An 18018-nucleotide genomic window follows, 5' to 3' on the forward strand; every position below is an offset into this window, starting at 1 on the left:
GTGTTGTCATCACAGACGCAAACAGCTAAGGGAGTGAACTGTAAGAGTTTACCAGATGATGATGAAACATCTAGAAATGACTTCAAGTCTCATCTGCATGATATCTTTGACCTCTACGGGTAGTCTGATACATGCCTGTCTGTTTGTCTGTTAGTGAGCAATGGGATTTTTTTTTGTCTGTCTAGACATATGCATCAGGTTCAGTGAGTGAGTGAGTGTGTATGCATCTCTTTGTGTGAGTGTGTTCAGGCTGCGTGTATGTGTGTGTGTATTATAGCTTCAACCCCAGTGCTTTGTCTGCCAGGTTTATCAGTAACTGAGGTCCATTTGTCTAGCAGAGCTCCCCTGCCTGCTGTGTCCTGCCCCCTGGAGCCTCCCCAAAACTATCTGTCTGCCTCGTTCTTTTTTCCCCCACTTTTTCTCTATCTACCCCCTTCATCTCACTCCCTTCAATCTTCCCTTCTCTCTCATTCTCTCTCTCCACCTTCATCTCCCTTGCTTCCATCTTTACTTCACTCTATCTCTCTTTCTGTATGTCTCCTCTCTCTACCCCCCCTTCTTCCTCCTCTCTCTCTCTTCCTCTCTCTACCCCCCCTTCTTCCTCCTCTCTCTCTCTTCCTCTCTCTACCCCCCCTTCTTCCTCTCTCTCTCTCTCTCTTCCTCTCTCTACCCCCCCTTCTTCCTCTCTCTCTCTCTTCCTCTCTCTTGCGTAGTCGTGGTAGTGTTCATGGAGCCCAGGAGATAACCCTTCACACTTTCTGACCCTGCTAGTGAAGGAGGGATGGAGTCCCACCAACATGTTTAGTCCTCAGTGTTTGTTTTGCTAAAGTGGCAAAAGTGACTGTACATATAGATAAATATTTTGAGGGGTATATATATATATATGATGTATTTTTATATTTAAGCGAAAAGAAGGAATTACAAGTCATTCTCTCTCTCTCTTCCTCCCTCCTCACATTGTTTTTATTGTGATAAATATTGTTTATGAGGGGAGCCTTATTGTATTTCAGAAATAATGTGATTTTTACTTATGATGTGGTATTGATCTGAACCTGAAAATGTAATATGCCATTCCCTATCTCAGCACCAATAAAATCACTATGTACAGGTAGGTCAATACAAATCATTTGGATGTGTGTGTGCATGACATGACCATGTGTGTGTGTGTGTGTTTTTGTATGCCAATACTTTTGTATGTGAGTGTGTAGAGTGTGTGCACGAGTGTGTACGACCATAGCTTGCATGTGGTGTCCCTGTGTGTACAGCAGTGTGTGAGGGTATGCATAATTAGTGTGCTTTCCTGTGTGTATGTGTGACTGGGTCAGTATTGGTCTCTTCTCTGCAGACCTTGTTGTGATCTGATATCCTCTGAGGGTATAGCTACTGTAGCTGAGGCCAGCCTAGTTATTTTGGTCCCTCTCGCCTCCCTCTCTCCCTCCATCTCTCTCTCTCTCTCTCTCTCTCTCTCTTTCTCTCTGCCTCCTCACCCTGTCTTTTCCTGGTATTCCCTCCCTCGCACTTTCCTCCCCTCTCTTTCTACTGCTCTCTCACACAAACACAACCTTTCTCTGTCGTCCCCTATCACTCTCTTCTTTCACCGTACCCCAAACACATTTTCCTGACTCCTCTTATCTAGCTCTCCCTGCCCTTCACCCCCCTCCATCTCTCTCTCTCTCTTTTCGTCATCCCTCCTTCCTGTCATCCTCCCTCCCTGTCCTGTCCTGTCAATCGTCTCTGCTTTCCCTCCTCCATGTATCTCTGACTCACCCCCGGTAAGTCTACCTTCCTTTCCCCCCTCCCCTCCCCTCCCCACCCCCCACCCTCCCTGCATCACCTCTCTTCTCTCCAAAGTACAGGGTCTGCTGGGCGGTGTTGGACCACTGGAGGGAGGAGTTGTCGCTCTCCTGTACTTGGCAGGTCAGCGTCACGGTCCCGCCCACTGCCACGGTCTGGTCCGAGGTCATCGGCTGGTAGGGGTCATCGTCTAGGCACCGAGAAAGAGAAACAGGAAAGCACGGTCAGTTTTGGTTTCATTGTCACCGGCACGTTTCAACAGGAATAGAGAGAGAAAATAGCTGGGGAGGGAGTTGGGGGGGAGGGGTTGTGTGTGTGGGTGTGGGTGTGTGTGTGGGTGTGTGTGTTGTTGTGTTTGTGTGTGTTTGTGTGGGTGTTGTTGTGTGCTTCTGTGATAAATTGCTCGGGCGCCCTGGGTCTCACGGTGTGTGTGTGTGACTGATGAGCCTATCCCAGCCCACTACCCTGGGAGGTTACAGCCGCTGAGGGAATGGAGTGATGAGTAGAGAGGAGGAGGAATCCCTATGGGGACTTGGAACAGAAAAAAAACGGGTCGGTGGGAGAATGGAGTGGCAATTCACCAACTAAATGGCGTTAAGTGACCTCACAGTGTCGACAGCGGTGTCATTCTGTAGGACATGCATATGGATTTCCGGAATGGAACATGGACCAATGAGACAGAGATTATGGTAACGAGGGTCAGAAAGGGAGAATACTTGTGACCTGTGATAATTAAACGGGGTCCTGGACTGGATGTTGAATTTGAATCCAGCAACATTCACAGGGCACGGGTTCAGATCCGAGAGGACGGGAGCACGTGACAGTTTGAAGCAGTTTGCATCACTCTGTGTGAGGATCTCTCTTTGGAGAACTCTCTTTCTTCTGCATCCTTTAAAATACTTTCTGCACATTTCCATTGCAATTTCAGGCAATTTGGTCTAACACGGCATAAGGTACCTGGTTTTCCCGGTTAATGACACGGCAAATGGATTTGATACTGTATATGTACAATTGCTACACGGCGAGGTGGCCTAAATCTAAAATCCCACTGGAGGATAAATCATAAGGTGGACATGAGCTACAGAAACGACTTGTTCCATTAACTGAGCTCGCTCTTGCATATTGATACGTCGATATGACTGAAAAACCCAAATGCATTTCAACCAACGACGGCAACACTGACTTTTTAACGTTGACACGCCTCAAAGGCATGTCCTCACCTCTGTAAACATGGCATGTATAAATAGTTTAATTGGAACTAAATTGTCAGCAGGGTAGACAGGTACAGATTCAGACTGCAGAATTATCACATCCTTGCACCGGTGGTTCTATTGATTTTTTTCTCTCCTTCTCTCCGAGAACATCTGCTTATAAAGTGAGCAGCGGAACTCCAGTCGGTACATGAAAGAGGCAAAGCAGGAAGACAGGAGGAACTCAGACAGTCACACTAAATGGTAAAATCTTACACATAAAAACTTGCAGTTCGGTGGTAGTGACTATGTTTAGCTGGCAGAGACGTCAACCTAAACCGCCTCCGAACACTTAAGGCACTTGAAGTAACTGGAAATCATTTGGAACTCAAATCAAAAAAAGATTACCGTTAGGTGGTCATACCAAACAAACAACCAGATCAACTAAGACGTCAACAGAACATGAAGAGCTATTAAGAGCTATTTCAGGCCATGTCCTTTTGCCACGGTGAGTACGACTCCATTTGCTCATCCCTCCATTGTGGCCAGCCTCACAAGCTCTATAGCGGGCTGGGGTTGAATTAGTGGTCAAATGGAGCCGAGATTAGTGTCTCCTCCAATGGCGTCTTGAGCTCATTCTTGTGGCCGTGGCCGTAATAGATCTTTCAAGTCGGCATAGGCTACACACTTTGGCACTCTGGCTGCCCCGACGCATCAAACATCAAGCGGTCGACCGCGACAGACTTCAGACACGAGTCGGTACATCTGTAGCAGCGTAGCCTATAGGATCGAGACGGCAGGCGATGCTGTGTCACGATGTCGTCTATGGCTTGCAGGAAGCTTCTCTAGAGTGCTGTCTAGACAATATAGGAGCGCACGTTTGTGTCGAGGTTTCTGGAGGGGGATTATTTTGGGGCAGCATGAGCTAAAGACTGAGATCATATAAATGCCAGACGGAAGTTAAATGCTGTTGCTTCTCTCTCCTCTCTTCTCCCCGCACACACACACACACACACCCACACACACGGCTGTGAGTTTGAGGAAGCCACGGGTATTTTAAGAAACACAATTTACACTCTCTCAACGCAGCATGAGGTGAGAACCTAGAGGTACAGACCGACTCAGGGAAAGGGGGAGAAAACGTGAAAGAGAGAGATAGAGCTGGAGGGGGATGGTGAGAAAATGAGGAGGTGGCGAGAGAGAGAAAGGAGCAAGCTATAACTAGAGAGAAGTAAATGGTGAAGGTGTGAGAGAAAGGGGTTGACGATAAATAGGCATCTGAGAGAGAGACAGAGAGAGAAATGGAGGGTAGAAGGGAGGTGAAAGGGCGACTGGCTGAAGATCTAAAAGAGTGAAAACTTAATAAACAGTGTCCCGACAAACAGACAGTGAAAAATACCCCTTTCATTTCTTCAATTTCATCTTCACCCCTCTCCCCTCCCTCCATCTGTCTCCTTCCATCTTTTTTCCCCCTACCTTCCTCCATCTGTCTTCCTCCCTTCCTATTTTCTTCTTGTCCTCTTTCACCTCTCTGCCCTTCTGTCAACCTTTCTTCCCCACTCATCTCCTCAATCCCACTCCTCCAGTTGACGTCTCTCCTTCTCTTTATTTCTCCCTCTTTCTCTTTGTCTCTGTCAGTCTTGGTCTCTCTCTCTCTTTCTCTCTCCACCTTCTTGGCCGTCTCTCCTTCTCTTTATTTCTCTCTCCTTCTCTTTATTTCTCTCTCTCTCTCTCGCTCCTTCCCTGCCTCTAGGAATATCCACCCACAGGCAGACATCAGTGAGATCATGGCAGTGCGTGATTACCAATTATTACAGCATAATGAAACCAGAAAGCAAGGAACGCCAAACAGCAGAGATAACCCAGCACACTGAGGCTACGGAGGAGATGATATGATCCATGACAATGTCATCTGTCATGCTAGCACTGATGGGGCTTAGATTTCAAGGGGGAAACACCGCAGTCTGTGCAGCTGGAGCCAAACTGGGTGTGTTTGATGGGATGTTGTGTAGCACACACACAGTCACATACATGTGCGCAAACACACACACACAAACCACGCTCAGAAACATATGCACGCGCACGTTCGCAACACACTCACGGGTAGACATACGTATACACACGAGTGCACGTGGGCACACACTGCTGGAGGTCCATGTACACACGAGGCCCACCCAGACACCACCCCCCCCTCTCTGTGCCCAGCTGTCCACCCCACCCCCACTCCACCCCCTGCGGCCCCCCCTTCCCAATCCCCCTGGGTGTGTGTGCGCCCTTCTGTCCACCTCTACCCTTTACATCTCTCTCTCTCCAGCCCCCACCATCCTCCCCTCAACATGTTTCCTCATTTCCGACCTCCCCTCCTTCTCGTTTCAGCTCCAACCAAATATTTGAGAAGAGGCCCAATTAATATGTTCTCCATCTACACTGCAAAACTGACTCCATTCATTTTGTGGAATTGCGGCAGGAAAGGCATATCATTCTTTCTAAAACGACATCCAGTTTTCCTCCGGAAAGGCAATGCCCACTCTGTTTTGTTACTTCCCAAAGGTGGTATGTACCCTCGTGCGTAATCGACCTCACTGGCAGGTTATTTATTTTTTTGATGGGGGGAGGGGTGATTTGTGTCATTTGTTTTATTGTCTTAGAGTGTTTTGGGGAGTCCACAAGCCCTCTCAGATAACAGTTGAGTGAGCCCCTGCCATACTCGCCCCATCACAAACAAACTATCTCAGTCCGCCTGGTTTTACCTTGTCCGCCTCCTGTGGTTGGTGGTTTGCGCCTGCCCACCTCCCACCTCCCACCCGCACCCCCTCTCCCTGCCTGTCAAACATGGTTAGCTTGCAGTGACGCTCCCCCTCTCCCATCTCCCTGCCCCCCCCCCCCCCGCCCCACCGGCCCCCCTCTTATCCCTGTCTACAGCAGCATGGCGCCAAAAAACACCCCACCCTGCTAAAAAAGGACCACTGTGAGAAAGGCGGCAAAGAGGAGGAGAAAGAAAGAGAGAGAGAGAAGGGAGGACAAAGGGACAGAACGCTGACGGAAGAGAGAGAGAGAGATAGGGGAGCGACTGAGAGAAGATAATGGAAATGGGGTGGAGGAGGAGAAAGAAAGATATATAGAGGGTAGGAGGCCAGGAGAGAAGGGCAGAGAGGGAAGGCACAGCAGGAGAGGCGGAGAGAGGGAGGAAAGGAGGGAGGGGAGAGACTGCAGAAGAAAGAGAAAGAAAGAGCAAGATCTTAATGCCTTGGCAAATGTACTGACTGTTCCTGCCAATAAACCACTTAAAGAAATAAGAAGTCTATTACTAGGGGGCAGGAGTTATGAAAGCAGTATATCAGTCAAGGAGTAGACAGAGAGAGAGAGGATACGAGACCGAGAAAGAGAGAGAGAGACACCGCGACAGTTATAGGCAGTATAAATATATACCACAGCATATGCAAAGGGACAGAGAGATACAGATTCCAACAGACAAACCAACAGGGTCACGCTCCCTCCCTGCCCGAACGCAGAGCCAGGAGGACACACACCTGTACACACACACACCGTTCTCACCATACCGGGGGTACACCAGATGGCCCAACAGGCCTCTGCACAAGGAAATGGTTGGAGGACATGGAAGAGTGAAGGAGTGAAGAAGGGAGACAGATCTTCTGACGGAGGATGAGGGGAGAGAGAGCGACACGGCGGGGATGGAAAGGTGAGGCAAGCAGATGAGACACGGGTTAAGGGAGAAGATATGCTTCAAATTAAATCATTTGGAACAAAGAAGGCTTGTTGCCAGGCAACCGATCGGTACAAGGTTACCAGGGCAACCAGGGTGACCTGAAGCTTGACCTTTGTAACGAAGGAGTCTCGGCCCTTGTGGTGACTTTCTTCAACACACACACACACGCACACACTCACAGCAAAAGAGCTACATGACAACGTGTTCGGTGCTTGGAAGAAAGAATGTCTGGTGGATGGCACAAAAAGTTTAAATGAAGCTAGTTTCAAAATGCTCTGTTCCCTGTTCACATTTCTGAACATCTCCACTTCTAAAGGGATGATCTCAATAAACCCACATGCAAAATCCAAGACATTTGAATGAAAAAAAGCACAATTCAAACTGAAATGAATAGTGGCGTCCCGATGGCATGAATGCTTCCTGTTTCAAGTTTCTAGAATGAATGTATGTTTTATAAATATGTTTTGGAGCATTTGAGAGCATTCAGGATTCAGCTTTTGGACCGCCTCCGTCTCTTTAGAGTGCAGGCCAGGAACCTCTGACTACTCTAAAGTGACAGATGAAAGGACCAGGGTGGCTTTGAATATGTGTATTGGAACGTGTGTTCAAGTGTGAGGTGTGTTCTTTGTGTGACTCATGTATACCTGTATGTGTGAAGTCAGAGGTCATTATAATGTGGTAAATGTGTGTGTGTGTGTGTTGGTCTGTGTATTTTCCTGTACTCTATAATGTTAGTGTGTGTGTTTACCGTATTGTTCAGCATGTATGTGTCCATGTGTTCTCCTGCATGTCGAGTTGTGTGTGTCCGTGTGCCTGTCAGCATGTATGCCTGCTCCAGTGTGCATGTCGGTGTGCCTCCGTGTCAATGTGTGTGTCCCTCCATGTGACTGTCAGTGTGTGTGTGTGTGTGTGTGTGTGCGCGCCACGCCATGACCCCGGAGCACCGCCAAGATGTAACTCTAACGAACGCGACCTTTTCTGTTCCCCGCACAGTCCGTCAGGCCCAATCAGCCGAATGAAGATCAATTGGAGGACCATGAGAGGGGGCCCCGCCCTAACAATGGCACCAGAGCGGCCCAGAGGAACAATAGCAGACGGGCACTGTCTTTATTCCGTACACACTCAAGCAAAAAGAGACAAGAGACAAAAAGAGACAAGCACCCCTGGTCTCTGCGTGAGGTGAAGCGGTTTTATGGGGGTGGAGGGTCGGGGAGCTGGCTGGATGGGGGGGGGGGGTGGAGGGGGCATGGCTGGCTGGCTGAGGGGGGCGGGGGGGGCGGGTATTGCTAACTATCTGTCTTCACGTCTAATTGAGTAATTAGGGTCAGTCCACATGTTCTTAACTGACATGCCGGTCTGAGTAGGGTAAGCGCTGGCCATGCCATCTGGTGACCCACTTGAGATGGAAAACACACACTCATACAAGTGCATGCGTTCTGCTCATACAATTCCCTGGGAGAATGCATGTGGGTTTTCTAAGCATCACCCAGGCATTCACGTGTCATACTAACTCCTGTTGATACGCAACACTCCTTAGATACTTGATGTTCACACACACACACACACAATACAATACACTAAAAGGCGGGCAAAGGGCTACACACACAGAGCCATTCACACACTCAACTAAGCTGCTGTAATTCAGTGTCAGGGACGACGCTTGCTTCGAGAAGTGGGGTGGTGGAGGTAAAGGGTGGCTGGGAAAAAAGGCTGAAGTCGCCTTTCTCTTTCTTTCACTCTCCTGCATGTGCTCTCCCATTTTCATTTCTCTCTCTCTCTCTCTCTCTCTCTCTCTCTCTCTCTCTCTCTCTCTCTCTTTCTCTCACTCTCTCTCTCTCTCTCTCTCTCTCTCTCTCTCTCTCGACAGCCTTGTTGCCATCCTCTATCTTTCTCTTCTGTATATGTGTTTTTTCTCTCTCTCACTCGGCCGCTCTCTCTCACACATGCACATACGCGTCCTCGTCTCTCCCTTTCTCCCCGTTTTCTGCCACATGCCCGCCCTCTCTCTACCCTGGTTCCCTCTCTCTCTTTTCCTTTTCTGGGTCTCTCTCTCTCCCTGCTCTCTCCTGTCTTACTTCCTCCTCTGTCTCTCTCTCTCTCTGTCTCTCTCTCTCTCTCACCTCTCGGTCTTGCCCCCCCCTCTCTCTCCCCTCCGTCTCATTCCTCTTCTCTCCTCTGTCTCATTCCTTCTCTCCTCTATGCAGTGAGTGTATTCCCCTGAGTCTGACAGCAGGAAACTATTACACTCACAGACGGAATCTCTCTCCTCCAATTTCTCTCCGTCTCTCCCTCCTCTCCCTCCTGGTCCTCCCTTTCATCCACTAACCCTCGACATCCTCCCTCCCCTCCATCTCTTCTCGGCCCTTTCCCTCGTTCTCTCTTGTTGCATTCCTCCTATTCACCCCCTCCCTACTCTCCATCTCTCCTTCCGTCGCCTTCTTCCTCTCAGTGAGTCTCTCCAGAGCCCCTTCCCCTTCCATTCTTCTCCTGTCTTCCCCTCCTCCCTCCCCTTTCTTCAGTCAATATAATTGGCATCGCAGGAGAACTCCCTGCAGAGTATGCTAAAACATCAGTACAAAACAGAAGGGAGGGGAGTGGGGAGGGGGGCAGGGAGGGGAGGCAGGGAGAGCCCTGACCACAGCAATCAGCAAACCGTAACCAGAACAAACCAGTCTAGCTTTGCCACAGAACACACACATCAGTCACACTGGCCTAATCACAGAATTGTGTCAATACACACACACAGCCAGGAGAGATCTGCAGCTCCAGGCCATCCTGTCATAAAAACCTCTGAGCAACCATTGAGTATACAAGATAAGCATGACTCCTGTATTCTCATAAAAACTGTAAAATGTACCACACAAACTGTAAATGAACCCCCCTCCCCAAAAATTATGTTCATGACAGAATTCCTCCTAAAATACACAGAGAAGAATATCACAAAGCATCATTTAAACTACATTATGAAGATCTTTCTGCATTGTGTGTGCCGTTTTGAAGGCATCACTGTAATCTACTGTCACACATTGTAGGCTGCAACGTTCATTTTCAAATCAACAAACGTGAGTGGGGTGAAGAGTTGACTGGCCAATCCACTGAGTCTGCTCTGTGACTTACATAACTTAAAGAGAAAAAATATGAAAATAACCAAATCATTTATGAAAATAAAAGTTTTTTTTCTGAGACTAGTCCCTAAGGCCTACTGTCGTCAGCCTCAAACACCACCTGAAAATAGCATGAAGGACTGAAACAAAGCAACACAATGAATAAGTTAGAATCTCTTTTTTTCCAATTATTAATATTATTCAATATTCATAGAAGTTGAAAAGGAAAGGAGGCACAGTGTATAAATGATCTTTTCTGACTTAAATCAAAAACATTTGTCTGAAGGAAATATGGTCCAGTCATTGTGCTGGAAGTAACTGATCAAATTTACAGTTGATGGAGTCTCCATAGTCCATCCTCCATAATGCCCGGGGCTTCTAAACTAGTGCTAACTCAGGGCATGTCTTTCATTAACTCAATGAAATCAATTGTAAATACTGCTAATGGGTGTATTATGCTAATGGTTTTGATTTCAAGAACGGTAATGGAATGCAGACGCACAATAGACGCACAGGTGAGGGGTATTGTGAGCGAGGGAGGAAGAGAGAAAGAGTGTGTGAGAGAGACAAAGAGAGGTGAATGAGAGCCAGAAGCACATGAATGTGTCAGATGAAATGAAATACCCACTACACACAAACTGGTTGAGCTTAACCGACAGGGTTTGACTTCTGCGCTATTTGAAACCCCTCTATTATTAAAAAAGAACAATCAAATCACACTTGAAGCGCTCACACGCTCCTCTTCGAAAACGGTGGCACCACCTCATCTCGCGGCAGTCAATCTAACCCCGTTTTTGCCTCGTTGAAAGCAAATGTCATATTGACTCTTTCATTCAAGCACCGGAACACCGCTGTTGAAAACGGAAATGGATAACATTTATAGGATGATATCTTTCCAAGCACTAGCAAGGTCCTTGCCGCGCTAATGCATGTCCGCTAATAAAGTGTTTGATTAATTCTCACTGTGTCATTTTTTCTTCTTCTGCGGGTTTTCCCTTTTGACAGCGCTGAAGAGCGTTTAATTACTATGCACTTCACTCCGGTAGGAAATGGAGCGTTCCAGAAGAACACCACTTGGACATCGTTTACCTCGAAAAAAAATGGCCAGTAAGCACTTTTGTAAAATGTATCAAGTGTGAAGCGAGCGCAAGACTGAGTGAATGAACGCCTTCCAGTAAACTGCCGCCAGTCTCACTGGGGGATTGTTTGAACAAAAACGAGAGGGCTTGTCTGGGATGTGGATGTGTGTGTGTTTACAGTAAGAGAGTGAAAGGGAGTTTGTGTGTGTGTGTTCCTGGGGGGGGGGATGAAATAACGACCAAGTTTAAAGCCAGACCAGAGAGAGAGACAGACTGGAGTTGGAGAGAGGGAAGAGAGACACAGATCCAGAGAAAAATGACTGTCTTTGTGTTTTCAAGCTAACAGTAGATTTTCCAATTGTGTGCCGCGAATATGTGAGAGAGTGAATCGAAGAAAGGTGTACGTGTGTGTTCGCAGGGATGTGATGCTCATGCAGAGATAAGAGGCTTACAGAGGAAGCATATTCTTTTCTAAGTAAATCTCATTAATTTTAATTAGCTGTATATTTAGCACGTACACCTGGAATGCATGTAATTCCTTCTATGCATAGTGACAACAAGCCACTAGAGCAAGGGAAATGACTGAATGAGATTGACATCAGCACTATATATTGACAAAATGGTCCGTTGCTTTATTGGTGTCATATTCTGAAAACCTTACATTTGGCAGACGCTCTTATCCAGGAGCGACTTACAGTAAGTACAAGGACATTCCCCCGAGGCAAGTAGGGTGAAATGCCTTGCCCAAGGACACAACGTAATTTTGCTCAGACGGGAATCGAACTGGCGACCTTCAGATTACTAGCCCGATTCCCTAACTGCTCAGCCACCTGACTCCCTTACATGCTCCTGTCATCCTTTCTCACTGTGACTCTCTCTCCCCTCTTGTTTCACCTGACACACCTTGCTCTATCGCATTCTGTCTCCATATCTTGCTTTAAGTATACCCCTCGATACCACTTTCAGTGTATCCCTCGCCCCCTTTCTTTCAACACCCTTCCCTCTCTTTGCGCCTCTCCCTTCCACGTATTCCATCTCCCTTCCTCGTTCTCCCACCCCCCCACCCCCATCCTTTTCTCAGTCTGCCTTCCTTCTCCTTTACTCCCCACCCCCCTTCCTCCCCTCTTCTGCCGCCTCTTCATCTCTCCCTCCCTCCCTCCCTCCCTCCCTCCCTCCCTCCCTCCCTCCCTCCCTCCCTCCCTCCCTCCCTCCCTCCCTCCCTCCCTCCCTCCCTCCCTCCCTCCCTCCCTCCCTCCCTCTCTCTCCCTCTCCCTCCTTCTCTCTCTCCTGGGGTAATCAGCTTATCCTCCATGTGTCCAGGCTCCTCTCCACGTCTCCTCTCCTTTGTTTCCAATTCATTCAGCAACGGAGATTAGAAACGCCTATTTGGCTCTTTTGTCTTTCCCCAGCCGACGCACCGCTGAGTTTCACCGCACAGCGCTGTCCTCATCGCCGGCGCGCATTAGCGCCACTCGCCCGGTGAGACGGCCCGCTCGCGTCATCAGGAAACCACTTAGCCGCGGCTAAAGACGCCGTGGTTCGTGGTGCCTAAGTAGATAGCATCACAACGCCATAGCATGCTCTATGATGTCGCACGAGGGGTTTGGGCTTTTACAGCTCCCAATGCTCCTACGTGGCCGAGCACGTGGCTTAGTGTCGAGATGGCTTCATCATAAAAGCCTGTCACTTTGATGGAGACGTCACTGAGTCAACCAATGATGTCTCCATCCGAAACAAACGCCGGTGTTTCAAACCACAAGGCTGCAAGTCCTACTGGAGAAGCACACTGACGCCCTCATCAAAAATGAGGCACAGCTTGTAAACAACACAAACATCTGAACTTTCATTGGCCGAGCCCACTCCAGGGAAATCCTCTGCTCAACACAGCAAAAGCTGCAATCAATACAGTGAGTGTATGTGTGCCGCTTTTCACTGTAGAGCCTTGCTTGCACCTAGAGGAGCGCTCATCGCAGGGGTTTGATGTGCATGTACACACACACACATACAAACACACTGACTGAGAGAATACCATTTTTTTCCTGAAAGGCTTCAGTGATCACCCATGCGTTCATGACAGGACACATTGCTGATTCTGGCCCCCTAGCAATCAATTAAAAGCCCCCATAGGAGAATTCCAACACTGCAAAAGGTGCAATCAAAGGAAAATCACATGTGGTATGAGGCGGACCATAAGGATGTTTGTCGCAAATATATATTTATATAAAAGAGTAATTTCTCTCAGCTCCAGTGTTTTGTTTTTGTCAAAACGGCTTTCTAAACTGCAGCGTTCACTCTAGACAGGTTTGCGAACACAGCTCAATTTCCTCTGGATGGACATGGGCCTAACACCGATGGAAAAAAGGCCAGAACGCTGCGTACACAATCTCCCAAGAGTGTTGGGAGATGTTGTGATGCTTAGAGTGAGATTGATTTGTTCGGATTTAATCTGGCATCGGAGAGGGTCTGGATGGATGAGATCTGACTCAGATTGATAAGGTCTGATTGGGTCTTGTTTAGACCTTGGGTGTGTGACATGTCAGTTAGGTGTATCGCCACTGTTTTAATTTGGGTTATTTTCTCCAGCTATTACTTATTACATCTCTGTGGAAATGGCTGGTTTGATTTGCTCGCTTATGAATGTGTGAGCATGAGATGTGGGTGTGAGGATAACACTGCATACATCTTTACATTAGCAATCCTCTTCTGATGGTTGCTTTTAAAGGAGCAGTACATGCTTGTTTATGGACATCATTTGCCACTTTGGTTGGTAGGGGGTGACAATTGCACAGTCCAATTCATAGTTGGAGCTATGAATGCTGGGAGTAAGAGTCTATATTTGCATTAAACATGTTTTGATGCATGTTTGTGTACAAATACTCAAGGGACAACAAAAAGGAAAACAAAGATTTAGTATGATGTCAGACTGGGTTACACTACACTTACACTGCATAACACATTTATGAGTTACCTTCTTCACCAATCAATGTCACTCACAAATCCAAATAGACGCCGAACAGCAGGAAAAAACATGGAATGGGTCTTTAATTCGCTATCCTTCAAGTTAATGAATCAGCGTAATCAACAGAAGAAACAATGGTATTTTCCAGATGTTATCTTGTTGCAAAAAAAAACTATATGAGCCAATCACAGTCTCATTCTGCACTGGGCCGTGAATGTTCCAGTAACTATACTATACCAATCTGGCCAATTACCCGTTAAAGGAAACAAACGGAAATCCAGACGAGCAAGTACCTTCTCCTGGGCCAGGCAATATGCCATGAGGGGGAAAACAAAGCCTTGGTCTAGTCTACCCAGTAGTGTTTAATGAAATAAAAGCTCACACTTCTTATTAATGTCACAGTCTGTACCAGTAATTTCCCCCCCGGCTGCCTGGTACGTCAGCTTGTTAATGAGTCGCCGCTTATCAGGTGGCATTAACAGGCAGAAGCCTCCCCCTGCAGACGCCCACCGCTAAAGTCCTCTGTATTACCGAATGCTCTCCGGTCTTGGCAAACAGGAAGTCAACAATAAACAACGACAACGACAACACAAAGGAGGCCAGTCTCTCCCCGTCTGGGGAGAAGGTGCCAGAGTGAGCCATTTGCCTGAGCGGAGCGAGAGAGGGAAAGAGGAGGGGTAAAGTGAGCTGCTGGCACGGACATAGACACTGAGCTTTCCCACCTGATTGGTCTACACCCGTGGCCATCTATTTAATCCTTCCTCATCATTGGCCACAGCTGGATTGGCGACTCAGCTTAATGCCACAGTCAGGGGAACACGTCGAGGTAAATAAACCATCAGCCACATATCGTGACTGCACGTGTTCCCCGAGGTCCGTGATTGGACGACCACAGAGACTCGGGCCTAGTGGCGGATGGGAAGCTATGGCAGTTAGGGTGGGGGGGGGGGGGCAGACAGGCAGACACAGTCATGGGGTAACTAGGTTACTGATACGGGCACAAAACCAGGCCAGACGTGGCCAGCCAATCGGAGAGCCTAATCGGTATCCTTGGGAGAGGTTCTATGTCTGAGCTGCATCGCTGAACTTCCAGCTGTGGAAATGAATATGTCAAATTGCTGGCAATTAGTGTCCTCCCAGTACGGAAGCCCTGGCAGGGACAAAACCAGTTAGCGTTGCCCTTTCCGTGACTTTGACACCGTCACGTGGGGGGTTACGCATCAGAAGTATAAACAGGCTTGATCTGCGCTCTGTCATGACATGAATGCATATGGTTTGTGCCTATCTTTGTTCCCCTTCATATTGAAGAAAAGAAGATGAGCTCCAAGCTTTCAAGTCAATCTGAATATAGATTTTGAACATATTTCTAAGACTGATATTTTGAACGGTAAATCTGCTAGCAATTGATGTGTAGAGCCAATGGTCTCTCTGATACTAAATCCTTGCATTATTCATGCTAAGTAGCGGCCTCTGTTTAGGAGCTTTTAGAAGGGTGCTCCTCCATTAGGAGCCATTATTTGGCTCAAGACACGTGCGCGTGCACACACACACACACAGCCAATCCATCCATTTCCCACTGACAAGGCCACCCTGTTGGGTTACAAGAGACTGCCCATGCTCACAAGCATGCAGGAAATCACATGTTGATTCTCCCCCTCTTTCCAATCCACATGATCTCAGCAAACCAGTAAACAGCCTCGCTGGTCTCCTGGTCTTACGCCTCAACTTGACCGAGCCCTTAAAAGGTCAAAGGACAAAGTACTGGCTGTGACACAGTTGATACTACTTAGTAATCCAGGAAGCAATCCCTATCTACTCTTGATTGGTTTGCTTGCCTATTTCCCTGCGTCTAATGTACCTTTTTCTCATTTGAAACCGGCCTCAATTTTACTCTACTGATGAAGACAAACAAGGGTTTATGCAGAAAACAATGAACAGGTTTGTCTCCACTTTCCAGAGACGGTCTTTAAAAAGTATTGTTGGGCTATTTGCATACATATGCCCAATTTGTATGTCGCTTCGGAAATCATTTACATTGGGAATGGCCCTTTTCGAATGAAGCTATAGCCTCAATTTCTGGAGTACTATAAACTGAAAAGATCTGATCCCCAAGATTTTCGACCCCCAACACGATATCTCATCAACAGCCCTAATCACAACTGTCACAATGGTTCTCAAGGCCTACATGATTTCATTATGATCTATTCAACGATGACCTCATGTGGGTACATCCACTGTTGTGTCCCACTGTGAGGGTTGCGATGGAGCATCATCTGCCTCTCATTTCCAGAAGCACAAAAAAACACAATTATGCATAATTCAAAAGGCAGTCAAAACAGCTGACATGGTTAAAGGCAGAGCAAGTAAGTCTGTGTGCGGTGGTGTGTGTGTCTGTGTGTCTGTATGCATATGTATGTGCACTGTGTGTGTGTGTGGGGGGGGGGGGGTGCAGTGTGATTTTGGATGCCTCCAATTTTGTTGGACCATGAGTAGGCACACGCCGTGCAAAAGTGCTTTGGAGACGATGCGCTAATGGGTTTAGCCAACTACAATTCAAAGTAGACATGTGTTGATATGCTCCTTACGTTGCCAGATTCTTGACTCACACTGCTGGGTAATGGGCAACAATGATCACTAGAATGGAACAAATACCAGAGGATCTCTCCACCAAGCCATTTACAGTACATACAGTAGTTGTAGCTCTGGACAGATATTGCCTGCTGTGATTGTGTTACTGAAAGTCACTTGAGTCTTATGTAATTGGAAAAGCACATTGGAGAGTGTGTTCCCCATCCGGTAGGTGCTTAAAGTGAGGATGATATCATTGCAAAGTGCTTCTCTCATCAAATCCTCTTTCAGCCTCCATCTACAACCCTGCCCAGCAGACCCAGCGCTCAGGTTCTGCCTCATCACTACTGTGGGATTGTGTGTGCGTCTGCGCCACGAACTATGCTCATGTGAGGAGGAACTTCTGTGTGTGCAAATGCGTGTGTGTGTGAGACAGAGAGAGAGAGAGAGAGAGAGAGAGAGAGAGAGAGAGAAAGAGAGAGAGAGAGAGCACGAGAGAGAGCATGAGAGAGAGAGAGCGAGAGAGAGAGAGAGAGAGTGAGTGAGAGAGTGCATGTGTGCAAGAAAGAGCACATGTGAACAGGCATGATGTGTGTGCATGCACGCTTTTGTGCACGCATAGGTCGCACACATTCATCAAAAACAACAGCTGAAATTCCGTTGGGGTTCAGGGGGAGGAGAAGTGCCCCATGTGCTTATTCACGGCCCTATGGTTCCCTTGTAATAACATCAGTAACAACGAAAACCCCTCACGTCAACAGATAAAGAGACAGATAGAGAGGATGTGGGGGGTCAAGGGAGGCCACGTGCTTACCCTTGGAGAAGTTGCTCTGAACCGATGCTGAAAGTACAGTCAATAAAATGAGAGTCCGTAGTCCAGGACCGGGGAATGAAGTGAACGCCATGGTCAGACGCACAGATCCGTCTCAAAACAGAGGGCCGAGAAGCACCTTAGGGTCACCTGAGAGGGAGATCAAAGAAAGAAAGCAAACATCACCTCAGGCCTTCTCGATTAATTGCTTGCTTTTTGATGGGTTGGCTGGTGCTGAATAAACGTTTAGGCACCGTCACTCACGAGCAGCTCCGTGGGTTTCATCGATCGGCCTGTGTCATATCGTAGCCTACCAGGGGGGTGACGCAGTGATCGAGCCTTTACCATCGTTAAAGGCAACGGTCTAGATCACAAACGTCTAATAATCAGTAGCTTATGTATAATTACGTCAGAATTATTCGATCCGCCTCAACAACCTTTGAAAAACAATGGATGTCTTTGCTGAGCCAAAACAACTCGTATTAACAAAACACGTAGGGAAATTATCCATTGGCCCAGGCATAGCAGCGAAACACAGCAGCGAGATGCACCTGTCGCCCGCTGAGAATTCACAGTGCTCCTTCACATACAGTCACAAATGGACGCGCGCACTTTGTCATTATAATACCCTCCATCCTGTCACACGTACACTCTAAAATAGCCCTATGCCAAGGCAAGCCTAGATTCATCCTCGAACTGCTCCTTTATTGTCACCGTTCAGAGCAAACCATAACGAGAGGTTGCCTGCGGGACGGGCGGGCGAATAGGGCGGGGAGGGATGGGGGA

At 47.7% G+C, this 18018-nt stretch overlaps 1 protein-coding gene across 2 annotated transcripts in view; it reads right to left on the reverse strand.

Annotated features, from left to right (window-relative positions):
- cadm3 (cell adhesion molecule 3) overlaps positions 1–18018 on the reverse strand; it is a 32816-nt gene that overhangs the window by 13995 nt on the left and 803 nt on the right. For both annotated transcript variants that reach the window (XM_084708383.1, XM_084708382.1), the window contains exons 2-3: positions 17236–17382; positions 1835–1984 (exon numbers count right to left, since the gene is read on the reverse strand). In XM_084708383.1, the coding sequence (XP_084564509.1) occupies positions 1835–1984; positions 17236–17326 (241 nt within the window). In that variant the 5' untranslated portion in view covers positions 17327–17382. The remainder of the gene's footprint in view (positions 1–1834; positions 1985–17235; positions 17383–18018) is intronic.

This window comes from Hypomesus nipponensis, chromosome 10 (genome assembly GCF_054491055.1).
Source record: "Hypomesus nipponensis isolate SF chromosome 10, ASM5449105v1, whole genome shotgun sequence".
Taxonomy (NCBI): Eukaryota; Metazoa; Chordata; class Actinopteri; order Osmeriformes; family Osmeridae; genus Hypomesus; species Hypomesus nipponensis.